The sequence below is a fragment of the Phaseolus vulgaris genome, chromosome 6, assembly GCF_051622355.1.
Source record: "Phaseolus vulgaris cultivar YP4 chromosome 6, ASM5162235v1, whole genome shotgun sequence".
Classification (NCBI taxonomy): domain Eukaryota; kingdom Viridiplantae; phylum Streptophyta; class Magnoliopsida; order Fabales; family Fabaceae; genus Phaseolus; species Phaseolus vulgaris.
Window position 1 is genome coordinate 33334434 of NC_143503.1, and position 13671 is coordinate 33348104.

Below are 13671 nucleotides of genomic sequence, written 5' to 3' on the forward strand. Positions count from 1 at the left end.
TCTTGCATAGATGTTGTGTGTTTATATATTATTTAAACTTGTAAAAATATTAAATTTTCATGGTTTAATATTTAAACATTTTTTTTATGTTAAATAGACTTTTGAATGTTGTGGATTGTGTTTTGAATGATATTGTATGATGAAAATGGAATGAATTTGAATTCATTCATTTGGAATAATGTATGGACTAATGTTTGTATGTATTAGGTATTGATGTCTATGTAATAACAGAGATCTCCGAGCTTCATTGATGATCTAAGTCACATAGACTAAAATATTAGGTGGTGAGAAGCTGACGGGGGAGTTCATGAACACCATGATACACAACTTGGGTTGTATTGAACTTACCCTGATCATTTCTATTGAATTTGCCAGTAATCTTTGGATCACGTGTTAGTCTCGGATAAAATTTACTTAATACGGGTCTTCCGAAAGACGTCAGATGTTATGTTTGTTAAATATCCTGGATGTGTATTAATACCAAAAAAAACTTATTCACATTGAAATCCAATGTATCATTCTTCATTAAAACTTTAGACGAATTTCTCACTAAACAAATTAAGTCTTTAATTACCAAAATAGCCATAGAAACAATTCATACATTTAGTTTAAATTTGATTTCTTTTATGTCAAATTTTATTCAACTATAGAATTCATATTTGTAAAATGTTATAAATAAAGAAAATTATATACTTAGGTATTTACAAATAAGTTGATCGTAAATTATCTAAAAAAACTGAATATGCTATGAATTTAAATTAGAATATATGTTTTTTATTTTATCAATAATTTGGAATTAGAATATATAGTTCTGTTATCAATTTGAATTTAAACTCATACTTAAATTCTTAATTTATAATAATATAATTGATAATAAATACCTTGTAGGTTGAAACTTACTATTAACTGTATATATTAGTTCTACCCTGAAATGTAAGGATATTCTTAATCATTTTTATGAACAAAAGTATTTTTTTAAAATTGATTATACAAATTTAAATTTACAAAATTGATATTAAAATAAAAAATTTATAGAAAAGAAAATATTTCAGGAAATTTTCATGTAGTAGATTCCTATTGGACTTCAAGAAAGATGGCTATATATTGCCAGGTAAAAAGCTAGGTGTGAACAAATATCCTCAGAAGTTGCCTTCTTTTTCTAAATGCACATGTACACAAGGTAGAAACGAAATCCACCAACACGAAAAAGGAAAGAAATAAAAAGAAGAAAAATAATAGAGACGAAATAAAGACAGAAACTTTATCTCTTACAGATATATAAACAATTATATTTAAATATATTATTATGTTATTTAACTTATTAACCATTTATTTATATTGCTACCTTATTATTGTTAAAATACTATTTTTTTTCTACTATAAATGCTAATGAGAAGGTGAGCGTAAGAGCCAGATTGCCTCTATTTATAGTTCATAACGCGTCTTTATTTCTTACTCTCACATTCTCGTTCATGCATCATTAGCATTCACCAATTCTCACTCTTTTCCACCGTTTAAAACCTCACCCTACACCCTTCTGTTTCTCTTCCTTACCCTGTTCTGCCTCTCTTTTTCATAGTAACAATCGACAACAACAACAACCATGGTTGTTCTGTCTCAGCCAGCATTGAACCAGTTTTTCCTTCTGAAACCATTCAAGTCCACGCCCTTGTTCACGGGGATTCCTGTGGTCGACCTCACGCACCCCGATGCCAAGAATCTCATAGTGAACGCCTGTAGGGACTTCGGTTTCTTCAAGCTTGTGAACCATGGTGTTCCATTGGAGTTAATGGCCAATTTAGAAAAAGAGGCCCTCAGGTTCTTTAAAAAATCTCAGTCCGAGAAAGACAGAGCTGGTCCCCCCGACCCTTTCGGCTATGGTAGCAAGAGGATTGGCCCAAACGGTGATGTCGGTTGGGTCGAATACCTCCTCCTCAACACCAACCCTGAGGTTATCTCACCCAAATCACTTTGCATTTTCCGAGAAAATCCTCATCATTTCAGGTAAAACAGAGTCCCCTGTTTTTCTTCTCTCCCAAACACCCTACTCACACGTTCATCCCTGATATAATCAATTAAGCCCAAACCCAACATTTTAAAACAGTATCAAAACATATTGCAGCAGTTGGGTCTATCAGATTTTTATCAGATCACTCGCATATGTCTGCAAATTTTAACCTTTCAAAACGAAAAAACAGAAAGTTCTTCTTTATTTTTGTTTTGGAAAGTGCGAATCCGTTTGTGGTTTTAAACATTTGTTGCAGGAGTTAACTTTTGGGTAGAATTAGCCGAAATCTATAATTTGAAGAAAGACGTGACATTTTGTAGTGATGTGTTTGTTTGTGGCACTTTTCAGGGCGGTGGTGGAGAACTACATTACAGCAGTGAAGAACATGTGCTATGCGGTGTTGGAATTGATGGCGGAGGGGTTGGGGATAAGGCAGAGGAATACGTTAAGCAGGTTGCTGAAGGATGAGAAAAGTGATTCGTGTTTCAGGTTGAACCACTACCCGCCTTGCCCTGAGGTGCAAGCACTGAACCGGAATTTGGTTGGGTTTGGGGAGCACACAGACCCACAGATAATTTCTGTCTTAAGATCTAACAGCACATCTGGCTTGCAAATCTGTCTCACAGATGGCACTTGGGTTTCAGTCCCACCTGATCAGACTTCCTTTTTCATCAATGTTGGTGACGCTCTACAGGTACATTAATGCCTCTTCCCCCAACCCTTTCATCTGCATCTTTAGTATTCCATGTCTTCATTTATCATCGTAAACATGTTCTCAGTTGAATTTTATTTTTTAATACGATTCACATGAGGGATAAAACATCATCTGATTCCTGTAATTTGATGTTTTGTTTTTCTTTACTTAAAACTGTTTGAATATGTGAGTGACGTGTCGCCAAAAGGGTCACTTATCCTTGGTAAAGAAATGTGGAAAAGACACTCCGACAAGCATATTCATAAGTTGATTTATTTATTTATTGTGGATATCTGTGTCTGTGACCAAATGTTGTGAAACCAAATGGATACAGGTAATGACTAATGGGAGGTTTAAAAGTGTAAAGCATAGGGTTTTGGCTGACACAACGAAGTCAAGGTTATCAATGATCTACTTTGGAGGACCAGCGTTGAGTGAAAAGATAGCACCTTTACCTTCAGTGATGTTAAAAGGAGAGGAGTGTTTGTACAAAGAGTTCACATGGTGTGAATACAAGAAGGCTGCGTACACTTCAAGGCTAGCTGATAATAGGCTTGCCCCTTTCCAGAAATCTGCTGCTGATTAACCAAACACACCCTTCAAATTCCACTCATTTTACGCACGTGTTATTACCCCAATTTTCTTTCCTTTTTCTTTTCCTGTGTGTCTGTCTAGGTTTCAAACAGTTGACTCTACTTGACATATATAGAAAATGAATAGGTTAAGATGTTTATCATTTTCTTTTTCTTGTTTCATCTAAGTGTAACAGTTGGTCTCAACTTCCCTTTCCTCTATTGTCAATGGAACGCAACTCTAGTTACATATTTTTCTTTTACACCTGTTACTATATATCAACTTTTTCTATTCCTTTTGCGGTGCATTCTACGATAAATTAGGATAAACACGGAGAATAATCCAACTTTTTTTTTACCCTTTTTGGTTTATTACGCGCAGAAATTAGGACATTAAAAAGTAAAATATGGATTAAATGGAATAAAAGTATATAATTTAATTAAAAAGAAAAATAGGGAGAGAGGTTGGAAGGCATGATGATGATGATGCCACATTCTCGTACTTTGGGTTTTCTACCTTTACTGACTTATTTGACGCCTACCTCGTAAAGAGTAAGATCTGGTACCATATTGACGCGAAATCGACCAAACACTAAACTGTGTAGTGCATAGGCCTTCATAGATGCACCTTGCTGGCTTCCTTTCGGCCACTATCTTAATATTTCTGCTTCACACTTTAAATTCACACCCATATTCACAAAACCATCGACGTAATTCAAAAAGGACAACTTACGAGGATATTTGAAGCCAAACAACACAAATTATTGGATTTTAATAAGCCAAACATAATTTTCCACGGCACAAAAATGGAAATGGATTTCAGTTCAAGCTTTGATTTGATTGAAAGCGGTTTTGTGGTTGATCAACATTGGGGTGAAGTTGGGTTGGATTTCAATGACTAGTTAGTGTTTCTTCACAGTAAGGAATATAGTGCTAGTTGTTATTTCAGTGAAAATATTTTAATTTAATCCCCTTCATTTATTGTGTTTACATCAACGATTTTGACTTCGTGTTGATCTACAGCACGAAAATCAACAACATTAAACCAATGCCATGTATAAACTACTTTCTGATTTATTTTGAAACTAATTGATTTCCGCGTTAAATTTCTGATATACGCGGTGAACCACAGTTTAAAAAACACATTTTGAAGTAAATTTATAATTTTATACTAATTTTTATAACAAGAATATTTTCAAAATATAAATCACATGTTTTAATTCAGTTACACTTATTTTCTAGAGTAAAGATAATACTTTAATTTCTCGAACGGTTGCTTAAATTTTATTTTCATGAGAAAATAAACTATCTACCAAAATTAGTCTAATGGAGAAAGTTTGAATAATATGTACACAAGTTAATAAGTTCTAACATCAATGACTGTTGTAGATAAAAAAGTAATATGGAAATAATCAGAACCATAGAATGATGTGTTTACAATGATTAAATTTTTATATTTATTTATTCTTAGTACTGTTAAAAGATTTTTTTTATAAATAATTTTATTTTTTGTTTATATTTACTCAATATATGAATTAAATTAATACTTGTTAATGGTACATGAAATTTCAATAACCTGTTTTTAGAAGTTATTACATTAGGATGAAATTTTCATTTATCAATATATTATGAAATAGTTGAAATGAGATTTTTAATACATTCTTTTATATTGAGATTTTCAACTCATGCACTAGATATTTATGATACAAGATCAGATCTTATTTATTAACTTTTTCTTTTTTATTTTATTTTTTCTTTATTCTCATTGACGGGTTGAGTTGGTATTAGTTTTCAATTAATGTTAAAAAAATATTTTTCCAATTAAATTTCACCGTAATTATATTTTGTTTAGATTTATATTATTTTTTAATTGACCCTTTAGTTAGAATTTTCTTTTTCAATGTCAAATGTGACTTTTTTTAGACCCCGTTAACTTGAGTGATTTTCAATTACTATTAGTTCATGAAAATTTTCGTTAACATTAATAAAAAAAGAAGTAAACAAAAATTTTAAATTAATGATAATACCATTAAAAAAATATGCGATAACTCCAGATGAAGAAATCAACATAGACTTCATTAAAAACAATATCGATCAATAACTAAATAACACTACCAACTCATATTTTGAATTATTAACTATTATTTAAAATTAAAATAAATTTTGTATTTGATAGTAATTAAAATAATGTATCAAAAACAAAATTTAATCAATTATAATTATTTTATCAGAATAAAATACTTTAAAAAATAATTTATTTTTATTTTCTTGAAATCATGAAACTCTTGTTACAAACACATGCTAATTCTAAAGGAAATATATCATTGCAGCAGTGAAATTAATTTGAAAACCAAGTTTCGTCGTTTCATATAAAATAATATTTTAATTAGATTATTGTATTTGCGTACATTTTTGTTACTCTATCCATATAAGATTTTATGTTTTAGTTCTAATAGGAAAAAAATGACCTCTAAAGCATATGCTTTTTTGTTTTTATGTTTGAATCCTTATATGAGACTTAAAACTTAATTAAATATTTTTTTAATTTTCTATATAAAAACACTTAACTAGCGATTATGCAAACTATTTTAAATACATGAATTACAACTTAAGTTTTTTTAGATATAAAGATTTGAACAAATATAAGAACCAAATGAGTAATTAAATTGTTGAATCCACGCCCCAGCATGTTTGAAATTTCTCAGTTTTAAGTCTCAATATATGGGATAGGTTTTCTCAGTTTGAAATTTCTGACAGTCTTCTCGAGTAATTACAAATTAAATATATTTTTAGTAAAAAAATATTTTAAAAAAAGACCCAAACACCAAATTATTCATCCTTATATCTGGACTGTAAAATACCAAAAATTCGTTTTTGATATAAATATGCAAAGAAATCAAGAAAGAATATTGATAACGTATTATCTAGTATTAAAAATATTTCAATCAAACAATAATAATTAAAATTATCTCTAACTTACATATATTTGGCTAAACAAATTTTATTGTGGATTTATGTCACAATCTCGACACACTCAATCAACTCATACAAGTTTCTCTAAATAATTAATCATAATTAAATCCTTATATTATGTCTGCATATATTTTAAAATTTTAATTAAGATTAATTTGAGTTTTTCGTAGAGTTTCATATAGATATAGATAAATAAAAACTAATATAAATAGAGAGGTATCTGCAGATAAAAACACTTTTGACTGGTTTATTATAATTCTCTATTTTTGAACATTAAATTATATTTACTTGAACATCAAAGTGATCACAGTATTTCACACTAAAATGGAGACTTATAATAAAGATTAAACTAAATAAAGACTAATATATGAATCGAGACACAAATTAATTTGAAAATTGAGATAGATCGAACAATAGAAGTTGAAATTAGTGGTCCTATTAGATTATTTGGACTTTGTATGTATAATTGTGATGTCGAATCACACTAAATATAGAAATGTCGCATTAACGTTGTATGGTGTTTTTGAACATTGGGAAATTTTGGAAGTAATTTTTGTAATAAATGTTAATAAATATAGCTTTCATTAATAGGTGTTATCTCCATGACTGCATTCAGAGTATGCATATCCATGACATCTCATATGAGTTGAACTGATAGTGATATTACGGCGATGAACACAAACAATGGAAACAAGGCATTTGGGACATGTCGATAAGCAAAGTTGACTATGCTGTTAGTTAGCTACGATAAAACCATAATCAGATGGTGAATATAGTCAAGTGGGCCATTGATATTAGACAAATTCTAGTATTAATTGTATAACTATTTTACTGATTTTATCATTTTAACTCTTAAAAAATTATTTAATAAAATAGTTTTTTATCATTACCAATTATTTGCATGTAACATATTGTGGAGATATTTTTCGTTGGAGTATGGGAGAATTTATTGGTGCTTTTTTAGTGTTTCTTGAATTTCAGACTGTTTTGGTTGCTGAGTTTTATGAAGTTATACATGCTATGGAGGAAACTCAAAAAATGGGACTTACTAATGTCTGGCTTGAATGTGATTCTGTAACATCCCTAAATTTTTCCATATCTATAACCATAATCTGTATGAAATATTAAAATAAATATATAAACATAATACAAATATATCTAAAATTTCATTATTATAATGTTTCAAATTATCTCTCTCTTCATAAGACTTGAAACATTTACATAAAATTTAATATACAATTTCAAAAGAAAAATAAACATTTTCCCTCATCCATCTTCTCACCGAGAAACTTTATCACCTGTAACATCATCTGCTCCCATGTAAAATACACGATCATCACAGATCAAAGAAAAACAACCACAAAACAAAACAAAACAAAGGGTAAGCTAGGTATTTTTAAAACTTATAACACAAATATGACTTTAAACATCCACATAAATTCATCCTTTCTCATGCATATCACATAACCATCAAGTGTCTATTAACAATTTCAATATTCATCTTTCTCATGTCAGACTTCTACTGACTCCATAACACATAGACACTTGACTCTACTTCCGGAAGACTCGTGTATTGAAATTAGCATCCAAAGACCTGCACCTGTCATACTACTGCTGTGAAACCCACACAGCCATGCGCATAATTATCTCAATATCTCCTCATCATCTTCATATGACAGGGTAAATCCATTTGATCTGCTCTGATCAGTTCTTTCAAACCTCAGACTCAGCCAAATGGACCTCCTTCAACTCTCACCAACTGAATAACTTCATCTATGTGATTCCATTATATCAGTAGAGTCAGGATCGTCTCATTCACAGGACACTCACAAATCAATACACCCTAATAACAATCTCAACACGGTATTCTCTTTCCTGAAAATACTATGTCTTGATTAGAATTCATATTTTGAACCTCAAAATATCCACCATCAAACAATCAAATCATACCAATGTTTAAAATTTCCAAAATACACAACAATTCATTGACTAATCATATAAATGTCTAATTAAAGAGATTTTCAATTAACTATACATGAAATAAAAGTTTACATACTTTATAAGAAAAACTACATATAAATAAATAAATCAATCTTTTAAAAGCAAATAAAAATTAGTTTAATATATTTTATTTTTATTTATTTATTATTATTATTATTATTTTTTTTTAGACTTTAGCTTGAGCTAGAATTCGCTAGCTTGAGCTAAAATCCACCAGAGAGCACCCAGAATTTTAGCTTGAGCTAAAATTCGCTAGCTTGAGCTAAAATTCGCTAGCTTGAGCTAAAATCCTCCAGAGAGCACCCAGAATTTTTCTAGCTTGAGCTAGAACTTGCTAGCCTGGGCGAAATATGCAGAAAAATTCTGCATAACTTAATATACCTATCAGATTTTAAATCAACATCTCATTCGATTCATAAATTATAAATCTACACATTACATTGGTGGTTCCTGTTCAACATGATACAATCACTCTCATTGAATCATTGAGTTATTATCTCCATTTATACATATATATGATTTCTAATTCCACAACCATTTGAATCAAACAACCAATTCTCAATCACAACACTTTCAATTACAATGAAACTACGATCTACTCAAAACAAGAAATCTTGCAACAAAATTTGGAATTGGTGACCACGTCACACTCACATTCAAATCTTCTAACCTAGGGTTCTATTGAAGATTTTAAACTAGCTTCCCTTACCTGGACTTTAGCAGATGCTCACTAAGAGCTCCAAACCCACCAAAAGCTTAAGGATACCCTAACCTGCACCACAGAGTCCTGATCACAAATCTAACTACATCACTAGGACCCTGAGCTAACAGAGACTAATTCTGAAGATAAAAACCTCACATGCAAACTTAAATTAAAAGGCAACCCAACCAGATCAAAACTAACTCAAAGGAAAAAGAGCCAAGGATGAACTTACTCTATCTAAGATTTTGATCGGTCAAACTGGTAGAGTTCACTGCCAGGTGTCCAATGGCAGACTCTAATCATCAAACTGATGAAAGAGGAGGTCAGAATCTAAGAGAGAAGGGAGAGGAAAGGAAAAAAGGAACAAAAATGAACATACTCTATGAAAGATTCTGATCGGTCAATCTTGTAGATCTCGCTGGAAGTCCAATGGTGGACTCCGATCGTCAAACAGATGAGCGAGGAGGTCGGGATTTTAGAGAGAAGGCAGAGGAAAGGAAAAAGAGTTTTTAGAGAGATAATGGTTCTTTTTAAAATGAAACCTGAATAACTAAATTTCTATTTATATAGCCTTTTCACTTTAATAATAAAATATTCAGGTGTCATTTTAATTGTACCATTTCTACTCTAAGACTATTTTTCTCGGTCCTTACAGATTCTGTCTTGGTTTGTCCTGCGTTTACTGTTAGGACTAATGTTCCGTGAATGCTTCAGAATTGATGAACTAATTGTCTTAATTTTTGTGGGTCAATCAGGTTTAGAGTTACTCATATTTTTCGTGAAGGGAATGTGTGGGATGATAAGTTGACTAATTTATGATTTATTCATAGAGAATCATTTCATTGGTATAATAGACTCCTAACTAGTCTGTTCTTAGAATTATTTATGAATAGGTATAATCTACCTATGTATCGTTTTTGTTAACATATGGGTTTTGGTCTAGTCCCCCCATATTTTTGTATTTTTTTTTTCTTTTTTTTAATAATATTTTTTTATCATGTGATGACAGATAATTGTTGTTACTTGAAGTGTCAGTCTAACTGAGATATCAAGTTGAATAGTGATGCCTAACATGAAAACTTTTTATAAAAAAAAATAACATTAAAGAGTTTAAATAAAATTAAAAATACTTAATATATATATATATATATATATATATATATATATCATTCACTAAAAAAAAAAATGTTAGAAGTTAGTGAACAAAATTACTAGAACACTAGGATCAGTCAAGCCAACTTTTTTAAGATGATACAAAATTAATTATATATTTTATTTATTTTAAAGTATATACTTTTGTGATGGTAATTTTTTTTTTATACTTTGTTTATTAAACGTGGATCTGACCAACCTTATCATTATATTATTAAATATTAATTATCGAATTTATATCCGTTAGGTTAATGCTATTAATGTCTACTTCACACGCGCCGAAGTATGATTCAATAATTTTCACACATACATTGTAAACTTTTTAGTCAACACAAATACTAATCACACTTTTTACGTTGACTTTGTCTGATTGCTTTTGTTTTTATCCACGTTAAAATCTTGTAATGTGTGTATCTTATAACAACACTATGTTGATAGTGATTGTTAATGATAACAATTTGTATGATTAACCTTTGAAATATTTTCCTTTATTTTGAATATAAAAATTATGCGGATTTTTGTTTATCCTTATGGTAATATTAAGTTATTTTAAAATGTTTGCAGTGTATATAAATGTTTAATAACTCGAAATTATTTATACGTTAAATTTATTTAAATGTAATACTGGATAGAAAGTCAGCATCTATTTAATAAGCACGAATATTTTTTAAGCTTCTGAGGTGTTTGGGTGACAAACTAACACTCAAGTAATAATGACAAAAATTAGAAAAGCTTAAAAAATCTTATACTTAAAATGATATTAAAATATTTTCTATTTTAACATTAAAAAAAATCAAATCATTTTTAAAAAGTATTATGACTAAGTGAAATGGAAATAGTAAAAGTAAAAAAAAGTTAAATTTTGTAAGAGATATTTGTGATTATTTATTGAAAAATATTTGGGAAGAAAACGCGTGCGTAGTTAAATTTGAAATGAAACTTTTAGTACAGATGACACACATATCTATCTATAGATTATGTGGGGAAGTTGGTGGATACCGCTTAGTGCACGAATGGTATCTTATTAAAGTTTTGTTTTACTTTTTGCTATTAATTTCCACGGTTTCCTTCAAGTGGAGCAGCGATTGTTGATTTATTTTCTATCTTCTCTGTACAATTTCAAAACGACCTCATCTTTTCACCACTCATCCCCACTCCCCCACAAACAACCTACAAACCTAGTAGAACCTTCCAACAAACATATGCATTAAAACAATAAAAATAATATTTTTTATCAATAAAATAAATAAAATAAAATAAGACTGTCTTAATTTTTATACAGTAAATTTAGACCAAACTTTTTCACATTACCTAACCAGAGAATCAACATGTTCTACAAAACATAAAAAAAATAATATAAACATGACAAGATGGATATAAATAAAATCATATCAAAATATAAATACATTGTTTTTTAAAAGGATACGTTCCTATAAAATAAGACAAAATAAATATCACTTTATACTCTTCTTCAATAATTAAATAAAATATTCGATAATATATAACAGGAAATCAAACAAACAAGAACCATGAATATCAAATCGAGCCTCTTCGAGAAACCAAAAACAATCTGACCTATAAACTTTTTAACCTCTGAAAAAATTAGGATTTTTATTAGATATAGTATACAATTTCTCATGTTCATTATTTAAAAAGTGTTAGTAACTGGGTCATTGTAATGTGATAAAAGGTAAGTGGATAAATGTTATGATCATGTAAAGTACAATTTAGTGCTTTTATCTCTATATTTTTTTAAAATAATTTCCATATCAATTTTTTAATGTTTTTGTAACATTGTGGAAAATGATATATATATATGAAGTTATCTCTATTATCTCAGGTTTTTAATTATGTCAAATTAATTATGCATAATTTTTAAAAAAATGATCTTGAAGATTTTATCAATTCATATCTAAATTGTTTTTTTTTTAATTTATCCTTTAATTCCAGCTTTGACAGCTATTTGTAAAAAGACACAATTTTATGATGGTGAGCATGAATATAGATTGAATTGTTAGAGCAAAAATTTGAGTTGGGTGAGTGGTTTGAATAGTTCTTGTATAGTGTGATGGTCAACAGAACTAGAGTGATTAAGCAGCATAAAGGGAGATATCATGCAAATGGTGAGGGACATTTGTACTATTTAAGCAACTTCTTGGGCTCACTCTTTTCATTTGCACATGCAATGTCTAGAAAGGTAAATTGCCGCTAACAAGTATTGCATTGACTTCAAAATTCTAGTTTGAATTATGTGTTCCCACATTATATCACGTTTCATTTCCAAGTACTAAATTATATGTGTAGTAGAAAATTTGTTAGGTTTAACTATTATTTCAATTATTCTTTTAGTTTGTTATATTATATAGAAAGACGATTATGAGTATAGACGGTATATTGGATCTTGTACTAGTTGTATAAAAAAAAATTGTGATAGTAAAAATATTTTCTATCAATCTTATTCTTCTGTTTTTTTTTCTTCTTGTTATTGTTAAGAATTTATTGACATTATATGTGAGAAATGTTATTCGAAGAAAAAAAATCATGAGTACAATGTATGGAGACTCACTTGATGAGTAGATTGTTGTAGCTTTAAGTTTAGAGTTAAGAGTTTTACATTTAGTGATGATGAGTGAGATAAACCGTATATAAGTAAAAAAAGCCACAAACTCATTGCCATAACATTTTAGATTGGAACTGATATAACATTTCTTATATATAGATGTTTATTCATGCCTAAAAAACTCATTTGATATATGTAGAAATTTAATTATTTTTTCAACTCTTTAGTTTGCTTTAACTTATATAAGTTGAGAAATGAGTGATTAATATATGTGTGAATTTGATAGAAGGATTGTTAAAAGATTTTTGTTATGTTAATTTGTTTTTATAATTATGTTGATAATCAGATAATATTAAAATGTATACCACTCTCATAACTGGCCTTCAACTATTTTTAAAAAGGTAAAGGTAAGTTTTCTTTGAAAACTTTAATTCTTTATAGACGCTGTTTCAACACAAAATTATAGATGCTTATAAGAAAATATATTGTCTTTTAATTGCAGGATAAATATTCAAATCAATTTTCTTTAAAGTCCATGGTTTCACTGTGAACTAAAATGTATAAAAAAAACATTATTATTTATTAAATTTATCACGTTGTTCCATTTGATTATAGTTTTTTTTAGTGGAAAAGACTTCAGAGAGATTGTCACACTCTAAGTTGGAAGTTTTTATTATTAGTTTTAAAACGCTTTGGTTTTCACCCCTCATTTGTCGGTTGGATTAGTACAATTCTCCGTTCAGTTATGCTTTCTATAAGAATAAGTGGTAGTTTGGTGGGTTTTTTTCCTTGTAGTCGAGGGGTAAGACAAGGTGATCCATTGTCTCATTTACTTTTCTGTCTTGCAGAGGAAGTTCTTAGTAGAGGTCTCTCTAAGCTTGTGAATGATAAGAAGATTTTAAATATGGCCAGTCCGCACGGTTATCTCACTCCCTCTCATATTTTGTATGTTGATGACATATTTATTTTTTGTAGGGGGATATTAAGTCTCTTAGAAATTTGAGTTCT

At 29.3% G+C, this 13671-nt stretch overlaps 1 protein-coding gene across 1 annotated transcript; it reads left to right on the forward strand.

Moving 5' to 3' along the window:
- Positions 1–1407: 1407 nt before the first annotated feature.
- LOC137832379 (gibberellin 2-beta-dioxygenase) lies at positions 1408–3537 on the forward strand. Its single transcript, XM_068640519.2, has 3 exons — positions 1408–2004; positions 2357–2702; positions 3037–3537. The coding sequence occupies exons 1-3, from the start codon at positions 1604–1606 to the stop codon at positions 3286–3288; spliced, it is 999 nt and encodes a 332-aa protein (XP_068496620.2). The 5' UTR covers positions 1408–1603; the 3' UTR covers positions 3289–3537.
- The last annotated feature ends 10134 nt before the right edge of the window (positions 3538–13671 follow it).